This window comes from Eucyclogobius newberryi, unplaced genomic scaffold (genome assembly GCF_026437365.1).
Source record: "Eucyclogobius newberryi isolate DKJ021-1_F unplaced genomic scaffold, fEucNew1.0.hap1 SCAF_31, whole genome shotgun sequence".
Lineage (NCBI taxonomy): Eukaryota > Metazoa > Chordata > Actinopteri > Gobiiformes > Gobiidae > Eucyclogobius > Eucyclogobius newberryi.
Window position 1 is genome coordinate 1106921 of NW_027315957.1, and position 24221 is coordinate 1131141.

General features: G+C 47.3%; 1 protein-coding gene across 2 annotated transcripts in view; it reads left to right on the top strand.

The window, feature by feature from the left end:
* The window catches only part of LOC140374773 (AP-4 complex subunit mu-1-like), a 28907-nt gene extending 4919 nt beyond the window's left edge, over positions 1–23988 (top strand). For both annotated transcript variants that reach the window (XM_072461772.1, XM_072461773.1), the window contains exons 3-16: positions 320–405; positions 482–588; positions 1032–1128; positions 2584–2694; positions 5693–5767; positions 6357–6416; positions 7889–7955; positions 11734–11787; positions 15364–15470; positions 15554–15645; positions 15975–16019; positions 16511–16561; positions 21658–21769; positions 23137–23988. In XM_072461772.1, the coding sequence (XP_072317873.1) occupies positions 320–405; positions 482–588; positions 1032–1128; positions 2584–2694; positions 5693–5767; positions 6357–6416; positions 7889–7955; positions 11734–11787; positions 15364–15470; positions 15554–15645; positions 15975–16019; positions 16511–16561; positions 21658–21769; positions 23137–23328 (1256 nt within the window). In that variant the 3' untranslated portion in view covers positions 23329–23988. The remainder of the gene's footprint in view (positions 1–319; positions 406–481; positions 589–1031; positions 1129–2583; positions 2695–5692; positions 5768–6356; positions 6417–7888; positions 7956–11733; positions 11788–15363; positions 15471–15553; positions 15646–15974; positions 16020–16510; positions 16562–21657; positions 21770–23136) is intronic.
* The last annotated feature ends 233 nt before the right edge of the window (positions 23989–24221 follow it).

The following is a 24221-nucleotide window of genomic DNA, read 5'->3' on the forward strand; positions in this document are numbered from 1 at the left end:
CGACACATTTCAGCGTCTTTACGACACGTTTCAGCGTCTTTACGACACGTTGACACGTTTCAGCGTCTTTACGACACGTTCACACGTTTCAGCGTCTTTACGACACGTTGACACGTTTTATCGTCTTTACGACACGTTGACACGTTTTATCGTCTTTACGACACGTTGACACGTTTCAGCGTCTTTACGACACGTTGACACGTTTCAGCGTCTTTACAACACGTTTCACCGTCTTTCCGACACGTTTCAGTTCCCGGGGTGTTTACTTGTATGTTAGGCGCAGGTTTCAGCCGTTGTGTCTCGTTAACGCCCTCTTCAGTCCGAGGGGAGAACAGCAGCGACGTGGTTCGTGTGTTTTATGAGAAAGTCACGGCTCTCCCTGAGGACCAACCACCCGTCGTCATGGTAACGCACAACGTTTCAGCCTTTACGTTTGGTTTGTGTTCGTCATGGCTGAACACGTGTTTGATGTTCATTCCAGACGCACAAAGACGTGTGTTTCGTGCACGTGAAACAGGGCGGGCTCTTCTGGGTGGTCACAACAAGCTCCGCCTCCTCTCCCTTCACCATGGTCGAGTTCATCAACAAGTAAGAAAGGCTTTAAAAACGCAGGAGCTCCAAAGCTGGTGTTTCAGCCCGTTTCACACTGTGTTTCAGACTGTGCCCTCTGTTGTTTCAGACTGTGTCCTCTGTTGTTTCAGACTGTGTCCTCTGTTGTTTCAGACTGTGTCCTCTGTTGTTTCAGACTGTGTCCTCTTGTGTTTCAGACTGTGTCCTCCTGTGTTTCAGACTGTGTCCTCTTGTGTTTCAGACTGTGTCCTCCTGTGTTTCAGACTGTGTCCTCTTGTGTTTCAGACTGTGTCCTCCTGTGTTTCAGACTGTGTCCTCTTGTGTTTCAGACTGTGTCCTCCTGTGTTTCAGACTGTGTCCTCCTGTGTTTCAGACTGTGTCCTCTTGTGTTTCAGACTGTGTCCTCTTGTGTTTCAGACTGTGTCCTCTTGTGTTTCAGACTGTGTCCTCTTGTGTTTCAGACTGTGTTCTCTGGTGAAGGATTACTGCGGCGCTCTGACTGAGAAGTCACTGCAGCTCAACTTTGCTCTGATTTACGAGCTCCTGGACGAAGTCGTGGTACGGGAGGGCATCAGGTGGAGGGCATCGGGTGGAGGGCATCGGGTGGAGGGCATCGGGTGGAGGGCATCGGGTGGAGGGCATCGGGTGGAGGGCATCGGGTGGAGGTGTATTTTTTCTGGTTGGATTACGGGTGTTTTGTGTGTTTTCTGGTAGGATTACGGGTGTTTTGTGTCTTTTTTCTGGTAGGATTACGGGTGTTTTGTGTGTTTTCTGGTAGGATTACGTGTGTTTTATGTGTTTAATGGTAGTATTACGGGTGTTCTGTGTGTTTTCTGGTAGGATTACGGGTGTTCTCTGTGTTTTCTAGGATTACGGGTGTTTTATGTGTTTTCTGGTAGGATTACGGGTGTTTTATGTGTTTTCTGGTAGGATTACGGGTGTTTTGTGTGTTTTCTAGTTGGATTACGGGTGTTTTGTGTGTTTTCTGGTAGGATTACGGGTGTTTTGTGTGTTTTCTGGTTGGATTACGGGTGTTTTGTGTGTTTTCTAGTTGGATTACGGGTGTTTTGTGTGTTTTCTGGTAGGATTACGGGTGTTTTGTGTGTTTTCTGGTTGGATTACGGGTGTTTTGTGTATATTATGGTTGGATTACGGGTGTTTTATGTGTTTTCTGGTAGGATTACGGGTGTTCTGTTTGTTTTCTGGTAGGATTATGGGTGTTTTGTGTGTTTCTGGTAGGATTACGGGTTTTTTGTTGGGTTTCTGGTAGGATTACGGGTGTTTTGTGTGTTTTCTGGTAGGATTACGGGTGTTTTATGTGTATTCTGGTAGGATTACGGGTGTTTTGTGTCTTTTTTCTGGTAGGATTACGGGTGTTTTGTGTGTTTTCTGGTAGGATTACGGCTGTTTTGTGTGTTTTCTGGTAGGATTACGGGTGTTTTATGTGTTTAATGGTAGGATTACGGGTGTTCTGTGTGTTTTCTGGTAGGATTACGGGTGTTCTGTGTTGTTTCTGGTAGGATTACGGGTGTTCTCTGTGTTTTCTAGGATTACGGGTGTTTTATGTGTTTTCTGGTAGGATTACGGGTGTTTTGTGTGTTTTCTGGTAGGATTACGGGTGTTTTGTGTGTTTTCTAGTTGGATTACGGGTGTTTTGTGTGTTTTCTGGTAGGATTACGGGTGTTTTGTGTGTTTTCTGGTAGGATTACGGGTGTTTTGTGTGTTATATGGTAGGATTACGGGTGTTTTGTGTATATTCTGGTTGGATTACGGGTGTTTTGTGTGTTTTCTGGTTGGATTACGGGTGTTTTGTGTGTTTTCTGGTTGGATTACGGGTGTTTTGTGTGTTTTCTGGTTGGATTACGGGTGTTTTGTGTGTTTTCTGGTTGGATTACGGGTGTTTTGTGTGTTTTCTGGTTGGATTACGGGTGTTTTGTGTGTATTCTGGTTGGATTACGGGTGTTTTGTGTGTATTCTGGTTGGATTACGGGTGTTTTGTGTGTTTTCTGGTAGGATTACGGGTACATCCAGACGACTTCCTGTGACGTGCTGAAGAACTTCATCCAGACTGAAGCTGTGAGCTCCAAAAGCTTCAGCCTCTTCGACCTCAGCAGCGTCGCCCTGGTAACACACTCTAGAAGATGAAGAGCATTTTCTCCATGAAGCGAACACAAAAGTCACGTGATGAAAGGAGGAGTTTGAGGGTCTCATGTGGAGATGAGAGAAGGGAGGACATGCAGCATATTGTCAGAGGGAGATTCAAACTGGCGACCCTGCGGTCAGCTGCACATGGAGCTGGCATACGTGCTGCTGCCTTAACCACCGCACCACCGAGCAGCAGGCTTTTCAGTTTGTTTGTATTTTCCGGAGTATAAGTATTTAAGTATAAGTATATAAGTATTAGGCAGAGCAAAATAATATGTCTGTTTGCCGTAACCCGACCGAGCCGTCAAAATTACAGCCGACTGAAAAAAAGATATCAGCATTTTGTCAAAATTATGCCAAATTCTTTTATTTTTCTTATATTTCGCCGACTCACCGACCGTTTTTTCAAAAAAGCGCCGTGTTGAATAATTTTGTGTCACTGGAACTCTAAAAAATATTACGAAGCCGAAAAAGAAATTAAACTTAACACGAGCGGAGAACGTTCAACTCATTGTCTGTTGAAGCCTGACCCCTGGCGGTCACTGCGGGTCACTGCGGGTCACTGCAATCACTGCGATCACTGCGGTCACTGCTGTCGCTGCGTGTCGCTGCGGGTCACTGCGGTCACTGCGGTCACTGTGTGTCACTGCGGGTCACTGCGGTCACTGCGGGTCACTGCGGGTCACTGCGATCACTGCGGTCACTGCGGTCACTGCGGGTCACTGCGGGTCGCTGCGGTCACTGAGTCACTGCGGGTCACTGTGGTCACTGCGGGTCACTGCGGGTCACTGGCAGAATATAAAAAACGGGATTGGACAGTGGCTGAAATATGCAGAATTTGTCATATATGACCAAGACGTCGACGATTCTACGAAATGAAAATGGCCAAAAAATAAAATCATTTGTCCTGTACTTTATTGGCTGGACTTATTCATTTTTTTGTTTTGTACATTTACGGTAGAATCTCTTTTGATAAATGATAATATTAATTTAATTTCATAGGCAAATTATCATTAAATTCTATAAACAAATTTGGATTTTTTTTATGCTTTAAAGTAAAAAAAAAAAAAAAAAAGAATTTACCTTCCTACCCACTTGAAAAATGGTGGGTCGGGTTACAGCAAACAGACAATTTATTTGGGGCAGCTTAAGTATATAAGTATAAGTATATAAGTGTAATCCCTCATTCGTTCCATTGTAGAAAAAGCTTCAGTTGTTTCATCTGGACTCAGTTTAGAAAAAATAGATGTTTCGACTTCATCCAAAAGTCATTGTCAATAAAAGAATTTTGGCCGGGAACTCCGATATTTATACTATTCTGTGGTAAGACCCGCCCATTGGGCGGAGCCTCCTGAAGTGGAAAGAGTTGTTTGTTTCAACAGAAACTTACCCTCCTTGTTTCTAACGAGCTACCCTATTTGTTTACTACCAGTCCTTTAATGGACTATTAGTCTCCCCTTTGTCTCTGTGTCCCTCACTCACCCTGAGGACCTGAGGACATCTGAATGTCCTGGTCCTCGACCTCTCTAGGGGTTCAAAATTCCATTATAAACCACAGGAAGGTTGAATCTTAGTCCTCCATTTCTGTTTAAAGAAGGTCTTTCTTTTTTAACAAAAATAGCTTCCTTAACTCGTCTTTCAAACCATCTTTTCTCCTGCTTCAAACCTTCACCTCACGTCTTCAAACCAGTGATTAGAGGCTTCAAGATGAAGCTGCACGACGCTCTGTGGTCCTGAACTCCAGTGTCTTCTGTGGTCCTGAACTCCAGTGTCTTCTGTGGTCCTGAACTCGTGTCTTCTGTGGTCCTGAACTCCAGTGTCTTCTGTGGTCCTGAACTCAAGTGTCTTCTGTGGTCCTGAACTCCAGTGTCTTCTGTGGTCCTGAACTCCAGTGTCTTCTGCGGTCCTGAACTCCAGTGTCTTCTGTGGTCCTGAACTCCAGTGTCTTCTGTGGTCCTGAACTCCAGTGTCTTCTGTGGTCCTGAACTCCAGTGTCTTCTGTGGTCCTGAACTCCAATGTCTTTTGTGGTCCTGAACTCCAGTGTCTTCTGTGGTCCTGAACTCCAGTGTCTTCTGTGGTCCTTAACTCCAGTGTCTTCTGTGGTCCTGAACTCCAGTGTCTTCTGTGGTCCTGAACTCCAGTGTCTTCTGTGGTCCTGAACTCCAGTGTCTTCTGTGGTCCTGAACTCCAATGTCTTCTGTGGTCCTGAACTCCAATGTCTTCTGTGGTCCTGAACTCCAGTGTCATCTGTGGTACTGAACTCCAGTGTCTTCTGTGGTCCTGAACTCCAGTGTCTTCTGTGGTCCTGAACTCCAGTGTCTTCTGTGGTCCTGAACTCCAGTGTCTTCTGTGGTCCTGAACTCCAGTGTCTTCTGTGGTCCTGAACTCCAGTGTCTTCTGTGGTCCTGAACTCCAGTGTCTTCTGTGGTCCTGAACTCCAGTGTCTTCTGTGGTACTGAACTCCAGTGTCTTCTGTGGTCCTGAACTCCAGTGTCTTCTGTGGTACTGAACTCCAGTGTCTTCTGTGGTCCTGAACTCCAGTGTCTTCAGCAAGGTTTTAAGCAGGAGAAAAGATGGTTTGAAAGACGAGTTAAGGAAGCTATTTTTGTTAAAAAAGAAAGACCTTCTTTAAACAGAAATGGAGGACTAAGATTCAACCTTCCTGTGGTTTATAATGGAATTTTGAACCCCTAGAGAGGTCGAGGACCAGGACATTCAGATGTCCTCAGGTCCTCAGGGTGAGTGAGGGACACAGAGACAAAGGGGAGACTAATAGTCCATTAAAGGACTGGTAGTAAACAAATAGGGTAGCTCGTTAGAAACAAGGAGGGTAAGTTTCTGTATAAGTATAAGTATGTAAGTATAAGTCGCACCCCGGCCAAAACTATGAAAAAAGGTGCTTATAGTATTTCCCTCACACCAGTGAATATTGTGAATATTCAGATCAGATCAAAGCTTTATGTTCTTTCTGCTCAGTTTGGAGCCGAGACGCAGCAGAGTAAAGTGGCCCCGAGTTCAGCCGCCAATCGACCCCTTCACCAGCGAGAGCAGGTCAGTGTGGCCCCTACTGTAGTACTGCAGTACTACTACTGTAATACTGCAGTACTACTGCAGTAGTACTGTAGTACTGCAGTACTACTACTGTAATACTGCAGTACTACTGCAGTAGTACTGTAGTACTGCAGTACTACTACTGTAATACTGCAGTACTACTGCAGTACTACAGTAGTACTGTTGTACTGCAGTACTACTACTGTAATACTGCAATACTACTGCAGTACTATTGTAGTACTGCTGTAGTACTGCAGTACTACTACTGTAATACTGCAGTACTACTGCAGTACTACTGTAGTACTGCTGTAGTACTACTGCAGTACTACTGCAGTACTACTGTAGTACTGCTGTAGTACTGCTGTAGTACTACTGCAGTACTACTGCAGTACTACTGTAGTACTGCTGTAGTACTGCTGCAGTACTACTGTAGTACTGCTGTAGTACTATTGCAGTACTTCTGCAGTACTACTGCAGTACTGCTGTAGTACTGCAGTATTACTAAAAAAAAATCTGATGATGAAGTAATGATTGAAACCTAAAACTAACAATAAAAACAAATAATAATATATTCATATTTGTGTTTCAGGGAAAGAGTGAGATTTTCGTGGATGTGGTGGAGAGAATGACTGTGGTGATCGGAGCAAACGTGAGTCAAACCTCTTCAAATGTAATAGAAGTAATGTGTTATGTACAGAAAATGTAATGCCTCATTGGTCCAGCAGGGCTCCATCACACCTACAGTGTACGTGTACTACAGTGTACGTGTACTACAGTGTACGTGTACTACAGTGTACTTGTACTACAGTGTACTTGTATTACAGTGTACTTGTACTACAGTCTATTTGTACTACAGTCTATTTGTACTACAGTGTACGTGTACTACAGTGTACGTGTACTACAGTGTACTTGTACTACAGTGTACTTGTACTACAGTGTACGTGTACTACAGTGTACGTGCACTACAGTGTACGTGCACTACAGTGTACTTGTACTACAGTGTACTTGTATTACAGTGTACTTGTATTACAGTGTACTTGTACTACAGTCTATTTGTACTACAGTCTATTTGTACTACAGTGTACGTGTACTACAGTGTACGTGTACTACAGTGTACTTGTACTACAGTGTACTTGTACTACAGTGTACGTGTACTACAGTGTACGTGCACTACAGTGTACGTGCACTACAGTGTACTTGTATTACAGTGTACTTGTATTACAGTGTACTTGTATTACAGTGTACTTGTACTACAGTCTATTTGTACTACAGTGTACGTGTACTACAGTGTACTTGTACTACAGTGTACTTGTACTACAGTGTACGTGTACTACAATGTACGTGCACTACAGTGTACGTGTACTACAGTGTACTTGTACTACAGTGTACTTGTACTACAGTGTACGTGTACTACAGTGTACGTGCACTACAGTGTACGTGTACTACAGTGTACTTGTACTACAGTGTACTTGTACTACAGTGTACGTGTACTACAGTGTACTTGTACTACAGTGTACTTGTACTACAGTGTACGTGCACTACAGTGTACGTGCACTACAGTGTACTTGCACTACAGTGTACTTGCACTACAGTCTATTTGTACTACAGTCTATTTGTACTACAGTCTATTTGTACTACAGTGTACGTGTACTACAGTGTACTTGTACTACAGTCTATTTGTACTACAGTCTATTTGTACTAGAGTGTATTAGTACTACAGTGTATTAGTACTACAGTGTATTAGTACTACAGTGTACGTGTACTACAGTGTACTTGTACTACAGTCTATTTGTACTACAGTGTATCTGTACTACAGTGTATTAGTACTACAGTGTACGTGTACTACAGTGTACTTGTACTACAGTCTATTTGTACTACAGTGTATTAGTACTACAGTGTATTAGTACTACAGTGTATTAGTACTACAGTGTACGTGTACTACAGTGTACTTGTACTACAGTCTATTTGTACTACAGTGTATCTGTACTACAGTGTATTAGTACTACAGTGTATTAGTACTACAGTGTACTTGTACCACAGTGTACTTGTACTACAGTGTACGTGTACTACAGTGTACTTATACTACAGTGTACTTGTACTACAGTATCTGATGGTTTCCAGGGCGTGCTGATGAAGGCCGACGTGGAGGGTGAGATCCGGGTCAAGTGCTACACGCCGCGCTGCTCCGGTCAGTGTCTCTAAGCGTGTCTCTAAGCGTGTCTCTAAGCGTGTCTCTAAGCGTGTCTCTAAGCGTGTCTCTAAGCGTGTCTCTTAGCGTGTCTCTAAGCGTGTCTCTAAGCGTGTCTCTAAGCGTGACTCTAAGCGTGACTCAAAGCGTGTCTCTAAGCGTGTCTCTTAGCGTGTCTCTAAGCGTGTCTCTAAGCGTGTCTCTAAGCGTGACTCTAAGCGTGACTCAAAGCGTGACTCAAAGCGTGTCTCTAAGCGTGACTCTAAGCGTGTCTCTAAGCGTGTCTCTAAGCGTGACTCTAAGCGTGTCTCTAAGCGTGACTCTAAGCGTGTCTCTAAGCGTGTCTCTTAGCGTGTCTCTAAGCGTGTCTCTAAGCGTGACTCTAAGCGTGACTCAAAGCGTGTCTCTAAGCGTGACTCTAAGCGTGTCTCTAAGCGTGTCTCTAAGCGTGACTCTAAGCGTGACTCAAAGCGTGTCTCTAAGCGTGTCTCTAAGCGTGTCTCTAAGCGTGTCTCTAAGCGTGTCTCTAAGCGTGTCTCTAAGCGTGTCTCTAAGCGTGTCTCTAAGCGTGACTCTTAAGCGTGACTCTAAGCGTCTCTCTAAGCGTCTCTCTAAGCGTGTCTCTAAGCGTGACTCTAAGCGTGACTCTAAGCGTGTCTCTAAGCGTGTCTCTAAGCGTGACTCTAAGCGTGTCTCTAAGCGTGACTCTAAGCGTGACTCTAAGCGTGACTCTAAGCGTGACTCTAAGCGTGACTCTAAGCGTGTCTCTAAGCGTGTCTCTAAGCGTGACTCTAAGCGTGTCTCTAAGCGTGACTCTAAGCGTGACTCTAAGCGTGACTCTAAGCGTGACTCTAAGCGTGATTCTAAGCGTGATTCTAAGCGTGACTCTAAGCGTGACTCTAAGCGTGACTCTAAGCGTGACTCTTAAGCGTGACTCTTAAGCGTGACTCTAAGCGTGACTCTAAGCGTGACTCTAAGCGTGACTCTAAGCGTGACTCTAAGCGTGACTCTAAGCGTGACTCTAAGCGTGACTCTAAGCGTGACTCTAAGCGTGACTCTAAGCGTGACTCTAAGCGTGATTCTAAGCGTGTCTCTAAGCGTGACTCTAAGCGTGTCTCTAAGCGTGACTCTTAAGCGCGTCTCTAAGCGTGTCTCCAAGCGTGTCTCTAAGCGTGTCTCTAAGCGTGTCTCTAAGCGTGACTCTTAAGCGTGTCTCTAAGCGTGACTCTAAGCGTGTCTCTAAGCGTGACTCTAAGCGTGTCTCTAAGCGTGTCTCTAAGCGTGACTCTTAAGCGTGTCTCTAAGCGTGACTCTAAGCGTGTCTCTAAGCGTGACTCTTAAGCGTGACTCTTAAGCGTGACTCTAAGCGTGTCTCTAAGCGTGACTCTAAGCGTGACTCTAAGCGTGATTCTAAGCTTGTCTCTAAGCGTGACTCTTAAGCGTGACTCTTAAGCGTGACTCTAAGCGTGTCTCTAAGCGTGACTCTAAGCGTGACTCTAAGCGTGACTCTAAGCGTGACTCTAAGCGTGTCTCTAAGCGTGACTCTAAGCGTGACTCTAAGCGTGTCTCTAAGCGTGTCTCTAAGCGTGTCTCTAAGCGTGACTCTAAGCGGGTCTCTAAGCGTTTCTCTAAGCGTGTCTCTAAGCGTGACTCTAAGCGTGTCTCTAAGCGTGTCTCTAAGCGTGTCTCTAAGCGTGTCTCTAAGCGTGACTCTAAGCGTGTCTCTAAGCGTAACTCTAAGCGTGACTCTAAGCGTGACTCTAAGCGTGACTCTAAGCGTGTCTCTAAGCGTGACTCGAAGCGTGTCTCTAAGCGTGACTCTAAGCGTGTCTCTAAGCTTGTCTCTAAGCGTGACTCTAAGCGTGACTCTAAGCGTGACTCTAAGCGTGACTCTAAGCGTGACTCTAAGCGTGACTCTAAGCGTGTCTCTAAGCGTGTCTCTAAGCGTGTCTCTAAGCGTGTCTCTAAGCGTGACTCTAAGCGTGTCTCTAAGCGTGTCTCTAAGCGTGTCTCTAAGCGTGTCTCTAAGCGTGACTCTAAGCGTGACTCTAAGCGTGTCTCTAAGCGTGACTCTTAAGCGTGACTCTTAAGCGTGACTCTAAGCGTGACTCTAAGCGTGACTCTAAGCGTGTCTCTAAGCGTTTCTCTAAGCGTGTCTCTAAGCGTGACTCTAAGCGTGTCTCTAAGCGTGTCTCTAAGCGTGTCTCTAAGCGTGTCTCTAAGCGTGACTCTAAGCGTGTCTCTAAGCGTAACTCTAAGCGTGACTCTAAGCGTGACTCTAAGCGTGTCTCTAAGCGTGACTCGAAGCGTGTCTCTAAGCGTGACTCTAATCGTGTCTCTAAGCTTGTCTCTAAGCGTGACTCTAAGCGTGACTCTAAGCGTGACTCTAAGCGTGACTCTAAGCGTGTCTCTAAGCGTGTCTCTAAGCGTGTCTCTAAGCGTGTCTCTAAGCGTGACTCTAAGCGTGTCTCTAAGCGTGTCTCTAAGCTTGACTCTAAGCGTGACTCTAAGCGTGACTCTAAGCGTGACTCTAAGCGTGTCTCTAAGCGTGTCTCTAAGCGTGTCTCTAAGCGTGTCTCTAAGCGTGTCTCTAAGCGTGTCTCTAAGCGTGTCTCTAAGCGTGTCTCTAAGCGTGTCTAAGCGTGTCTCTAAGCGTGACTCTAAGCGTGTCTCTAAGCGTGACTCTAAGCGTGTCTCTAAGCGTGTCTCTAAGCGTGTCTCTAAGCGTGACTCTAAGCGTGTCTCTAAGCGTGTCTCTAAGCGTGTCTCTAAGCGTGTCTCTAAGCGTGTCTCTAAGCGTGTCTCCAAGCGTGACTCTAAGCGTGTCTCTAAGCGTGTCTCTAAGCGTGACTCTAAGCGTGACTCTAAGCGTGACTCGAAGCGTGACTCGAAGCGTGACTCGAAGCGTGACTCTAAGCGTGTCTCTAAGCGTGTCTCTAAGCGTGGCTCTAAGCGTGACTCTAAGCGTGACTCTAAGCGTGACTCTAAGCGTGACTCTAAGCGTGTCTCTAAGCGTGACTCTAAGCGTGTCTCTAAGCGTGTCTCTAAGCGTGTCTCTAAGCGTGTCTCCAAGCGTGTCTCCAAGCGTGACTCTAAGCGTGTCTCTAAGCGTGACTCTTAGCGTGTCTCTAAGCGTGACTCTAAGCGTGTCTCTAAGCGTAACTCTAAGCGTGTCTCTAAGCGTGTCTCTAAGCGTGGCTCTAAGCGTGGCTCTAAGCGTGGCTCTAAGCGTGGCTCTAAGCGTGTCTCTAAGCGTGTCTCTAAGCGTGTCTCTAAGCGTGACTCTAAGCGTGACTCTAAGCGTGTCTCTAAGCGTGTCTCTAAGCGTGTCTCTAAGCGTAACTCTAAGCGTGTCTCTAAGCGTGTCTCTAAGCGTGACTCTAAGCGTGTCTCTAAGCGTGACTCTAAGCGTGTCTCGAAGCGTGACTTGAAGCGTGTCTCTAAGTGTGGCTCTAAGCGTGACTCTAAGCGTGTCTCTAAGCGTGTCTCTAAGCGTGTCTCTAAGCGTGTCTCTAAGCGTGACTCTAAGCGTGACTCTAAGCGTGTCTCTAAGCGTGTCTCTAAGCGTGTCTCTAAGCGTGACTCTAAGCGTGTCTCTAAGCGTGACTCTAAGCGTGTCTCTAAGCGTGACTCTAAGCGTGACTCTAAGCGTGACTCTAAGCGTGACTCTAAGCGTGACTCTAAGCGTGTCTCTAAGCGTGACTCTAAGCGTGACTCTAAGCGTGACTCTAAGCGTGTCTCTAAGCGTGACTCTAAGCGTGTGCTATGTTTCCTGCAGAGATGAGGATCGGTCTAAACGAGGACTTCAGTATCGGCCGCGCTCAGCTCAGAGGTAATTCCTTCTGTCTGTCGTTGATGGTGTCTGTGTTTCTGGAGGTTACGGCGCCCTCTCCTGGTCTGTCTTGTGTCTGTCGTTGATGGTGTCTGTGTTTCTGCAGGTTACGGCGCCCTCTCCTGGTCTGTCTTGTGTCTGTCGTTGATGGTGTCTGTGTTTCTGGAGGTGATGGCGCCCTCTCCTGGTCTGTCTTGTGTCTGTCGTTGATGGTGTCTGTGTTTCTGGAGGTGATGGCGCCCTCTGCTGGTCTGTCTTGTGTCTGTCGTTGATGGTGTCTGTGTTTCTGGAGATGATGGCGCCCTCTCCTGGTCTGTCTTGTGTCTGTCGTTGATGGTGTCTGTGTTTCTGGAGGTGATGGCGCCCTCTCCTGGTCTGTCTTGTGTCTGTCGTTGATGGTGTCTGTGTTTCTGGAGATGATGGCGCCCTCTGCTGGTCTGTCTTGTGTCTGTCGTTGATGGTGTCTGTGTTTCTGGAGGTGATGGCGCCCTCTCCTGGTCTGTCTTGTGTCTGTCGTTGATGGTGTCTGTGTTTCTGGAGGTGACGGCGCCCTCTCCTGGTCTGTCTTGTGTCTGTCGTTGATGGTGTCTGTGTTTCTGGAGGTGAAGGCGCCCTCTCCTGGTCTGTCTTGTGTCTGTCGTTGATGGTGTCTGTGTTTCTGGAGGTGATGGCGCCCTCTGCTGGTCTGTCTTGTGTCTGTCGTTGATGGTGTCTGTGTTTCTGGAGGTTACGGCGCCCTCTCCTGGTCTGTCTTGTGTCTGTCGTTGATGGTGTCTGTGTTTCTGGAGGTGATGGCGCCCTCTGCTGGTCTGTCTTGTGTCTGTCGTTGATGGTGTCTGTGTTTCTGGAGGTGATGGCGCCCTCTCCTGGTCTGTCTTGTGTCTGTCGTTGATGGTGTCTGTGTTTCTGGAGGTGATGGCGCCCTCTCCTGGTCTGTCTTGTGTCTGTCGTTGATGGTGTCTGTGTTTCTGGAGATGATGGCGCCCTCTGCTGGTCTGTCTTGTGTCTGTCGTTGATGGTGTCTGTGTTTCTGGAGGTGATGGCGCCCTCTCCTGGTCTGTCTTGTGTCTGTCGTTGATGGTGTCTGTGTTTCTGGAGATGATGGCGCCCTCTGCTGGTCTGTCTTGTGTCTGTCGTTGATGGTGTCTGTGTTTCTGGAGGTGATGGCGCCCTCTCCTGGTCTGTCTTGTGTCTGTCGTTGATGGTGTCTGTGTTTCTGGAGGTGATGGCGCCCTCTCTGGTCTGTCTTGTGTCTGTCGTTGATGGTGTCTGTGTTTCTGGAGGTGATGGCGCCCTCTCCTGGTCTGTCTTGTGTCTGTCGTTGATGGTGTCTTTGTTTCTGGAGGTGATGGCGCCCTCTCCTGGTCTGTCTTGTGTCTGTCGTTGATGGTGTCTGTGTTTCTGGAGGTGACGGCGCCCTCTCCTGGTCTGTCTTGTGTCTGTCGTTGATGGTGTCTGTGTTTCTGGAGGTTACGGCGCCCTCTCCTGGTCTGTCTTGTGTCTGTCGTTGATGGTGTCTGTGTTTCTGGAGGTTACGGCGCCCTCTCCTGGTCTGTCTTGTGTCTGTCGTTGATGGTGTCTGTGTTTCTGGAGGTGATGGCGCCCTCTCCTGGTCTGTCTTGTGTCTGTCGTTGATGGTGTCTGTGTTTCTGGAGGTGATGGCGCCCTCTGCTGGTCTGTCTTGTGTCTGTCGTTGATGGTGTCTGTGTTTCTGGAGGTGATGGCGCCCTCTCCTGGTCTGTCTTGTGTCTGTCGTTGATGGTGTCTGTGTTTCTGGAGGTGATGGCGCCCTCTCCTGGTCTGTCTTGTGTCTGTCGTTGATGGTGTCTGTGTTTCTGGAGGTGATGGCGCCCTCTCTGGTCTGTCTTGTGTCTGTCGTTGATGGTGTCTGTGTTTCTGGGGGTGATGGCGCCCTCTCCTGGTCTGTCTTGTGTCTGTCGTTGATGGTGTCTGTGTTTCTGGAGATGATGGCGCCCTCTCCTGGTCTGTCTTGTGTCTGTCGTTGATGGTGTCTGTGTTTCTGGAGATGATGGCGCCCTCTGCTGGTCTGTCTTGTGTCTGTCGTTGATGGTGTCTTTGTTTCTGGAGGTGATGGCGCCCTCTCCTGGTCTGTCTTGTGTCTGTCGTTGATGGTGTCTGTGTTTCTGGAGGTGACGGCGCCCTCTCCTGGTCTGTCTTGTGTCTGTCGTTGATGGTGTCTGTGTTTCTGGAGGTTACGGCGCCCTCTCCTGGTCTGTCTTGTGTCTGTCGTTGATGGTGTCTGTGTTTCTGGAGGTTACGGCGCCCTCTCCTGGTCTGTCTTGTGTCTGTCGTTGATGGTGTCTGTGTTTCTGGAGGTGATGGCGCCCTCTCCTGGTCTGTCTTGTGTCTGTCGTTGATGGTGTCTGTGTTTCTGGAGGTGATGGCGCCCTCTGCTGGTCTGTCTTGTGTCTGTCGTTGATGGTGTCTGTGTTTCTGGAGGTGATGGCGCCCTCTCCTGGTCTGTCTTGTGTCTGTCGTTGATGGTGTCTGTGTTTCTGGAGGTGATGGCGCCCTCTCCTGGTCTGTCTTGTGTCTGTCGTTGATGGTGTCTGTGTTTCTGGAGGTGACGGCGCCCTCTCCTGGTCTGTCTTGTGTCTGTCGTTGATGGTGTCTGTGTTTCTGGAGGTTACGGCGCCCTCTCCTGGTCTGTCTTGTGTCTGTCGTTGATGGTGTCTGTGTTTCTGGAGGTTACGGCGCCCTCTCCTGGTCTGTCTTGTGTCTGTCGTTGATGGTGTCTGTGTTTCTGGAGGTGATGGCGCCCTCTCCTGGTCTGTCTTGTGTCTGTCGTTGATGGTGTCTGTGTTTCTGGAGGTGATGGCGCCCTCTCCTGGTCTGTCTTGTGTCTGTCGTTGATGGTGTCTGTGTTTCTGGAGGTGATGGCGCCCTCTCCTGGTCTGTCTTGTGTCTGTCGTTGATGGTGTCTGTGTTTCTGGAGGTGATGGCGCCCTCTCCTGGTCTGTCTTGTGTCTGTCGTTGATGGTGTCTGTGTTTCTGGAGGTGACGGCGCCCTCTCCTGGTCTGTCTTGTGTCTGTCGTTGATGGTGTCTGTGTTTCTGGAGGTTACGGCGCCCTCTCCTGGTCTGTCTTGTGTCTGTCGTTGATGGTGTCTGTGTTTCTGGAGGTTACGGCGCCCTCTCCTGGTCTGTCTTGTGTCTGTCGTTGATGGTGTCTGTGTTTCTGGAGGTGATGGCGCCCTCTCCTGGTCTGTCTTGTGTCTGTCGTTGATGGTGTCTGTGTTTCTGGAGGTGATGGCGCCCTCTCCTGGTCTGTCTTGTGTCTGTCGTTGATGGTGTCTGTGTTTCTGGAGGTGATGGCGCCCTCTCCTGGTCTGTCTTGTGTCTGTCGTTGATGGTGTCTGTGTTTCTGGAGGTGATGGCGCCCTCTGCTGGTCTGTCTTGTGTCTGTCGTTGATGGTGTCTGTGTTTCTGGAGGTGATGGCGCCCTCTCCTGGTCTGTCTTGTGTCTGTCGTTGATGGTGTCTGTGTTTCTGGAGGTGATGGCGCCCTCTCCTGGTCTGTCTTGTGTCTGTCGTTGATGGTGTCTGTGTTTCTGCAGGTTATGGTGCTGCGGTGAGAGTGGACCAGTGCAGCTTCCACCAGAGCGTCAAACTGGACGAGTTCGACACCAGCAGGATCCTGGCACTCTGTCCGTCACAAGGAGAGGTACGACGTCTGCTTTTTAGAATAATATAACGATGAATAAAACATATATAGTTGTAGTATAAATGTACTTTTCCTTCTTGCAGCAGACGGTGATGCAGTACCAGCTGAGTGAGGAGCTCCCGTGTGCCGCGCCCTTCAGGCTGTTCCCCACCATCGAGAGAGACGCCTCGGGACGGTAACTTTACTGCTGCTGCTGCTGCTGCTACTGCTACTACTAGCAGTAGCAGCAGCAGCAGCAGTATTAATAGTAATAGTAGCAGTAGCAGTAGCAGCAGCAGCAGCAGCAGCAGCAGTAGCAGTAGCAGTAGCAGTAGCAGTAGCAGTAGTAGTAGCAGCAGTAGTAGCAGCAGTAGCAGTAGCAGTAGCAGTAGCAGCAGCAGCAGTAGCAGCAGCAGCAGCAGCAGCAGCAGTACTACATTAAGCTAACCATGCTCTAGTGCGGTACAGGGCGCCCTCTGGTGGCCTGCAGTGGTATTACAGTTGTGTTTAAACCTGTGTTCACAGATTACTGATGTACCTGAAACTGCGCTGTGACCTGCCGCCCAAAATGTACTGTATCTATTCAAATATAACACGGAACACAAAACGTACTGCTTTTGTAGTAAAGTATCTCAGAACATATGATAGTGTTCCTATAGGACAGGGGGGGGCAATTCTTTTCCTCCGAGGGCCATATTCGAATCCAGGCCTGTAGCGGAGGGCCGGCTCGCCATCATTGGTGTGAAGAAAAAAAAATCCCAAAAATGAAATATCAAATAAAATATAACTTTTCTGTCAAATATAGGCTATTGAATCTATTATTTAATTCATTTCACGTCATATGTATTAAGGATACACGTGCAGACAGATGCTGAGGGCAAAAAAGGTTATTTATTTTTTTTAAATATTACTTGGACAAGCTTGGCGGGCCGGATTGAAAGGCCCTGCGGGCCGGATGCGGCCTGCGGGCCGTAGTTTGCCCACCCCTGCTATAGTACATAGTATTTGGATATTTCAGTGCGTAGTGCAGTACATAACTGTAGTTCCTGGTCTGTCCTCAGAGCGGCGCTGAACGTCCAGGCGTCGGTCAGCGTGCCCAAAGGCTCCGTCAGGTCAGTCCATTCAAATGTCACACAAATCACCCCCGTCTGAGGCAGGACAGTGACGTGTGCAGAGGTTGTGGGTTCAACTCTGTGAAGGAGGGACGCATTTGTCTGGAAAATGTCCCATGTAAATGCTGTGACTCCTGACGCTCTGTCTGTGTTTGGACAAGGCGCTCCTTTGCATGGACGCGACTCGGCAGCAGGACCAGATGAAGCCTGCTCTTTATGCTCTTTGACTGACATCTGTATGAAAGGATATTTGTCTGTACGACGCTCGAGAGCTTGAACAGTGCAATGAATGAAACAAACTGTGCAAAAGAAAGTGTTCAAAGCCTGAATGAGTTTGTGTTTGTGTGATGGAGCCGCACGAGGAGCTGTTTGTCCCAGAGACATCTCAGTCTTACCATCAAAACCATCAAGACCTTTGAAAACAAGAAGTAACAGTTTCAAATCTCAAACAAACTGGAGGCCAAAGGAGCGTTCCTGTCCGAGGTCGACACCCAAAGTGTTCAAGCCGTTTCCTCGAAGACGACAGGGACAAACGGAGTTAACGATGCTCATAGGAAATGATCAAATGTCCCAGAGCGCCCCCTGTCCTTAGGGCCTCCTTCTGCAGGAGAAACTACTAAAGCCTTTGGGAGGAAGCTTCAGTTGTAGTCATCTGGACTCAGTTTAGAGTTTAGTTTTCTAAACTGAGTCCAGATGAAACAACTGAAACTTTTTCTACAATGGAACACTCCTGGACGAATGAGGGACACGCCCACATACTAAAGCCTTTGGTAGAAAGTAGAAACCTGGAGGTAGCCCACACCTGCTGTGGTGGGCTCTGAACCCTGCTGTGGTGGGCTCTGAACCCTGCTGTGGTGGGCTTTGAACCCTGCTGTGGTGGGCTCTGAACCCTGCTGTGGTGGGCTCTGGACCCTGCTGTGGTGGGCTCTGGACCCTGCTGTGGTGGGCTCTGAACCCTGCTGTGGTGGGCTCTGAACCCTGCTGTGGTGGGCTCTGGACCCTGCTGTAGTGGGCTCTGGACCCTGCTGTGGTGGGCTCTGAACCCTGCTGTGGTGGGCTCTGAACCCTGCTGTGGTGGGCTCTGGACCCTGCTGTGGTGGGCTCTGAACCCTGCTGTGGTGGGCTCTGGACCCTGCTGTGGTGGGCTCTGAACCCTGCTGTGGTGGGCTCTGAACCCTGCTGTAGTGGGCTCTGGACCCTGCTGTGGTGGGCTCTGAACCCTACTGTGGTGGGCTCTGAACCCTGCTGTGGTGGGCTCTGATCCCTGCTGTGGTGGGCTCTGATCCCTGCTGTGGTGGGCTCTGATCCCTGCTGTGGTGGGCTCTGAACCCTGCTGTGGTGGGCTCTGAACCCTGCTGTGGTGGGCTCTGAACCCTACTGTGGTGGGCTCTGAACCCTGCTGTGGTGGGCTCTGATCCCTGCTGTGGTGGGCTCTGATCCCTGCTGTGGTGGGCTCTGATCCCTGCTGTGGTGGGCTCTGAACCCTGCTGTGGTGGGCTCTGAACCCTGCTGTGGTGGGCTCTGAACCCTGACTGGAAAACTGTGTCCTTTACGTGTTTACCTGTGTGTTGTTTACCTGTGTGTTGTTTACTTGTTTACCTGTGTGTTGTTTACCTGTGTGTTGTTTACCTGTGTGTTGTTTACATATGTGTTGTTTACCTGTGTTGTTTACATGTGTGTTATCTACTTGTTTACCTTTGTGTTGTTTACCTGTGTGTTGTTTACTTGTTTACCTGTGTGTTGTTTACCTGTGTGTTGTTCACCTGTGTGTTGTTTACCTGTGTGTTGTTTACATATGTGTTGTTTACCTGTGTTGTTTACATGTGTGTTATCTACTTGTTTACCTTTGTGTTGTTTACCTGTGTGTTGTTTACATGTGTGTTGTTTACTTGTTTGCATGTGTGTTGTTTACCTGTGTGTTGTTTACCTGTGTGTTGTTTACTTGTTTGCATGTGTGTTGTTTACCTGTGTGTTGTTTACATGTGTGTTGTTTACTTGTTTACATGTGTGTTGTTTACCTGTGTGTTGTTTACTTGTTTACCTGTGTGTTGTTTACCTGTGTGTTGTTTACTTGTTTACCTGTGTGTTGTTTACCTGTGTGTTGTTTACTTGTTTGCATGTGTGTTGTTTACCTGTGTGTTGTTTACATGTATGTTGTTTACTTGTTTACATGTGTGTTGTTTACCTGTGTGTTGTTTACCTGTGTGTTGTTTACTTGTTTACCTGTGTGTTGTTTACCTGTGTGTTGTTTACCTGTGTGTTGTTTACCTGTGTGTTGTTTACTTGTTTACCTGTGTGTTGTTTACATGTGTGTTGTTTACCTGTGTGTTGTTTACCTGTGTGTTGTTTACTTGTTTACCTGTGTGTTGTTTACCTGTGTGTTGTTTACATGTGTGTTGTTTACCTGTGTGTTGTTTACCTGTGTGTTGTTTACTTGTTTACCTGTGTGTTGTTTACCTGTGTGTTGTTTACCTGTGTGTTGTTTACATGTGTGTTGTTTACCTGTGTGTTGTTTACCTGTGTGTTGTTTACCTGTGTGTTGTTTACTTGTTTACCTGTGTGTTGTTTACCTGTGTGTTGTTTACCTGTGTGTTGTTTACCTGTGTGTTGTTTACCTGTGTGTTGTTTACTTGTTTACCTGTGTGTTGTTTACCTGTGTGTTGTTTACTTGTTTACCTGTGTGTTGTTTACCTGTGTGTTGTTTACCTGTGTGTTGTTTACCTGTGTGTTGTTTACTTGTTTGCATGTGTGTTGTTTACCTGTGTGTTGTTTACATGTGTGTTGTTTACTTGTTTACATGTGTGTTGTTTACCTGTGTGTTGTTTACCTGTGTGTTGTTTACCTGTGTGTTGTTTACTTGTTTACCTGTGTGTTGTTTACCTGTGTGTTGTTTACCTGTGTGTTGTTTACCTGTGTGTTGTTTACTTGTTTACCTGTGTGTTGTTTACATGTGTGTTGTTTACCTGTGTGTTGTTTACCTGTGTGTTGTTTACTTGTTTACCTGTGTGTTGTTTACATGTGTGTTGTTTACCTGTGTGTTGTTTACTTGTTTACCTGTGTGTTGTTTACCTGTGTGTTGTTTACATGTGTGTTGTTTACCTGTGTGTTGTTTACCTGTGTGTTGTTTACATGTGTGTTGTTTACCTGTGTGTTGTTTACCTGTGTGTTGTTTACTTGTTTACCTGTGTGTTGTTTACATGTGTGTTGTTTACCTGTGTGTTGTTTACCTGTGTGTTGTTTACCTGTGTGTTGTTTACTTGTTTACCTGTGTTGTTTACCTGTGTGTTGTTTACTTGTTTACCTGTGTGTTGTTTACCCGTGTGTTGTTTACCTGTGTGTTGTTTACCTGTGTGTTGTTTACTTGTTTACCTGTGTGTTGTTTACCTGTGTGTTGTTTACTTGTTTACCTGTGTGTTGTTTACCTGTGTGTTGTTTACTTGTTTACCTGTGTGTTGTTTACTTGTTTACCTGTGTGTTGTTTACCTCTGTGTTGTTTACCTGTGTGTTGTTTACCTGTGTGTTGTTTACTTGTTTACCTGTGTGTTGTTTACCTGTGTGTTGTTTACTTGTTTACCTGTGTGTTGTTTACCTGTGTGTTGTTTACCTGTGTGTTGTTTACATGTGTGTTGTTTACCTGTGTGTTGTTTACCTGTGTGTTGTTTACTTGTTTACCTGTGTGTTGTTTACCTGTGTGTTGTTTACCTGTGTGTTGTTTACCTGTGTGTTGTTTACTTGTTTACCTGTGTGTTGTTTACCTGTGTGTTGTTTACCTGTGTGTTGTTTACCTGTGTTGTTTACTTGTTTACCTGTGTGTTGTTTACCTCTGTGTTGTTTACCTGTGTGTTGTTTACCTGTGTGTTGTTTACTTGTTTACCTGTGTGTTGTTTACCTGTGTGTTGTTTACTTGTTTACCTGTGTGTTGTTTACCTGTGTGTTGTTTACCTGTGTGTTGTTTACATGTGTGTTGTTTACCTGTGTGTTGTTTACCTGTGTGTTGTTTACTTGTTTACCTGTGTGTTGTTTACCTGTGTGTTGTTTACCTGTGTGTTGTTTACCTGTGTGTTGTTTACTTGTTTACCTGTGTGTTGTTTACCTGTGTGTTGTTTACTTGTTTACCTGTGTGTTGTTTACCTGTGTGTTGTTTACCTGCGTGTTGTTTACCTGTGTGTTGTTTACTTGTTTACCTGTGTGTTTACCTGTGTGTTGTTTACCTGTGTGTTGTTTACCTGTGTGTTGTTTACTTGTTTACCTGTGTTGTTTACCTGTGTGTTGTTTACTTGTTTACCTGTGTGTTGTTTACCCGTGTGTTGTTTACCTGTGTGTTGTTTACCTGTGTGTTGTTTACTTGTTTACCTGTGTGTTGTTTACCTGTGTGTTGTTTACTTGTTTACCTGTGTGTTGTTTACCTGTGTGTTGTTTACCTGTGTTGTTTACTTGTTTACCTGTGTGTTGTTTACCTGTGTGTTGTTTACTTGTTTACCTGTGTGTTGTTTACCTGTGTGTTGTTTACTTGTTTACCTGTGTGTTGTTTACCTGTGTGTTGTTTACCTGTGTGTTGTTTACCTGTGTGTTGTTTACTTGTTTACATGTGTGTTGTTTACCTGTGTGTTGTTTACTTGTTTACCTGTGTGTTGTTTACCTGTGTGTTGTTTACCTGCGTGTTGTTTACCTGTGTGTTGTTTACTTGTTTACCTGTGTGTTTACCTGTGTGTTGTTTACCTGTGTGTTGTTTACCTGTGTGTTGTTTACTTGTTTACCTGTGTTGTTTACCTGTGTGTTGTTTACTTGTTTACCTGTGTGTTGTTTACCCGTGTGTTGTTTACCTGTGTGTTGTTTACCTGTGTGTTGTTTACTTGTTTACCTGTGTGTTGTTTACCTGTGTGTTGTTTACTTGTTTACCTGTGTGTTGTTTACCTGTGTGTTGTTTACCTGTGTTGTTTACTTGTTTACCTGTGTGTTGTTTACTTGTTTACCTGTGTGTTGTTTACCTGTGTGTTGTTTACTTGTTTACCTGTGTGTTGTTTACCTGTGTGTTGTTTACCTGTGTGTTGTTTACTTGTTTACCTGTGTGTTGTTTACCTGTGTGTTGTTTACAGTCTGTCTCAGGAGCTGAGCAGTCCGGACCAGAGTGCAGAGCTGAAGACTCGTGTGGTTCTTTGGTCCATCCCGAAGTTTAACGGAGGAACTCAGCTCTCTGCCATTTTTAAGGTCAGACAAGTGCACAAACAAACAAACAAACAAACAAACAAACAAACAAACAAACAAACAAACAAACAAACAAACAAACAAACAAACAAACAAACAAACAAACAAACAAACAAACAAACAAACAAACAAACAAACAAACAAACACACACACACACACACACACACACACACACACACACACACACACACACACAAAGACACACACACAAACAAACAAAGACACACACACAAACAAACAAACAAAGACACACACACACAAAACGTAGAAATATCAGGTCATGTCTGTCCCTCGTGTCTGTCCCTCATCTCTTTCCCTCATGTCTGTCCCTCATCTCTGCCCCTCGTGTCTGTCCCTCATCTCTTTCCCTCGTGTCTGTCCCTCATCTCTGCCCCTCGTGTCTGTCCCTCATCTCTGCCCCTCGTGTCTGTCCCTCATCTCTGCCCCTCGTGTCTGTCCCTCATCTCTGCCCCTCATGTCTGTCCCTCATCTCTGCCCCTCATCTCTGCCCCTCGTGTCTGTCCCTCATCTCTGCCCCTCGTGTCTGTCCCTCATCTCTGCCCCTCGTGTCTGCCCCTCATCTCTGCCCCTCGTGTCTGTCCCTCATCTCTGCCCCTCATCTCTGTCCCTCATCTCTGCCCCTCATGTCTTACCCTCATGTCTGTCCCTCATCTCTGTCCCTCATCTCTGCCCCTCATCTCTGCCCCTCATCTCTGTCCCTCATCTCTGCCCCTCATGTCTGTCCCTCATCTCTGCCCCTCATCTCTGTCCCTCATCTCTGCCCCTCGTGTCTGTCCCTCATCTCTGCCCCTCGTGTCTGCCCCTCATCTCTGCCCCTCGTGTCTGTCCCTCATCTCTGCCCCTCATCTCTGTCCCTCATCTCTGCCCCTCATGTCTTACCCTCATGTCTGTCCCTCATCTCTGTCCCTCATCTCTGCCCCTCATCTCTGCCCCTCATCTCTGTCCCTCATCTCTGCCCCTCATGTCTGTCCCTCATCTCTGCCCCTCATCTCTGTCCCTCATCTCTGCCCCTCATGTCTTACCCTCATGTCTGTCCCTCATCTCTGCCCCTCATCTCTGTCCCTCATCTCTGCCCCTCATGTCTTACCCTCATGTCTGTCCCTCATCTCTGCCCCTCATGTCTGTCCCTCATCTCTGCCCCTCATGTCTGTCCCTCATCTCTGCCCCTCATCTCTGTCCCTCATCTCTGCCCCTCATGTCTTACCCTCATGTCTGTCCCTCATCTCTGCCCCTCATGTCTGTCCCTCATCTCTGCCCCTCGTGTCTGTCCCTCATCTCTGCCCCTCGTGTCTGCCCCTCATCTCTGCCCCTCGTGTCTGCCCCTCATCTCTGCCCCTCGTGTCTGCAGCTGGACGTCCCGGGCTTGACCTCTTCTTCTCTGCTGGAGCTCGGTCCAGTCGGTCTGAGTTTTGAAGTTCCCAGATGGACCTGCAGTGGACTCCAGATCCGCTTCCTGAGACTGAGTCCGGTCCAGCCCAGTCCAGGAGAGAGATGGGTCCGATACACCACCCACTCGGACTCCTACACCGTCAGGGTCTAATCCCACTCGGACTCCTACACCGTCAGGGTCTAATCCCACTCGGACTCCTACACCGTCAGGGTCTAATCCCACTCGGACTCCTACACCGTCAGGGTCTAATCCCACTCGGACTCCTACACCGTCAGGGTCTAAACCCACTCGGACTCCTACACCGTCAGGGTCTAAACCCACTCGGACTCCTACACCGTCAGGGTCTAAACCCACTCGGACTCCTACACCGTCAGGGTCTAAACCCACTCGGACTCCTACACCGTCAGGGTCTAATCCCACTCGGACTCCTACACCGTCAGGGTCTAAACCCACTCGGACTCCTACACCGTCAGGGTCTAAACCCACTCGGACTCCTACACCGTCAGGGTCTAAACCCACTCGGACTCCTACACCGTCAGGGTCTAAACCCACTCGGACTCCTACACCGTCAGGGTCTAATCCCACTCGGACTCCTACACCGTCAGGGTCTAAACCCACTCGGACTCCTACACCGTCAGGGTCTAATCCCACTCGGACTCCTACACCGTCAGGGTCTAAACCCACTCGGACTCCTACACCGTCAGGGTCTAAACGTCAGAAGTTTCTAAGTTGGGCCACAGGAGCTTGTGGGGAATGGAACAAAGTAATAAGACAGGAGGACGTTACAGTATAAATTGTATAAATTGTATTAATATAAATAAATATAAACAAAAATGTTTCCAGCAAAGTTCAGTTCCTTTGTGTTCTTAAGTTCAGTTCGTAGGATTTCAAAAACAATGAATATATTCCGAGTGAAAGGCAAAAAGATCCTTCCACTGAGGGTCATTCCACTGAGGGTCCTTCCACTGAGGGTCCTTCCGCTGAGGGTCATTCCACTGAGGGTCCTTCCGCTGAGGGTCATTCCACTGAGGGTCATTCCACTG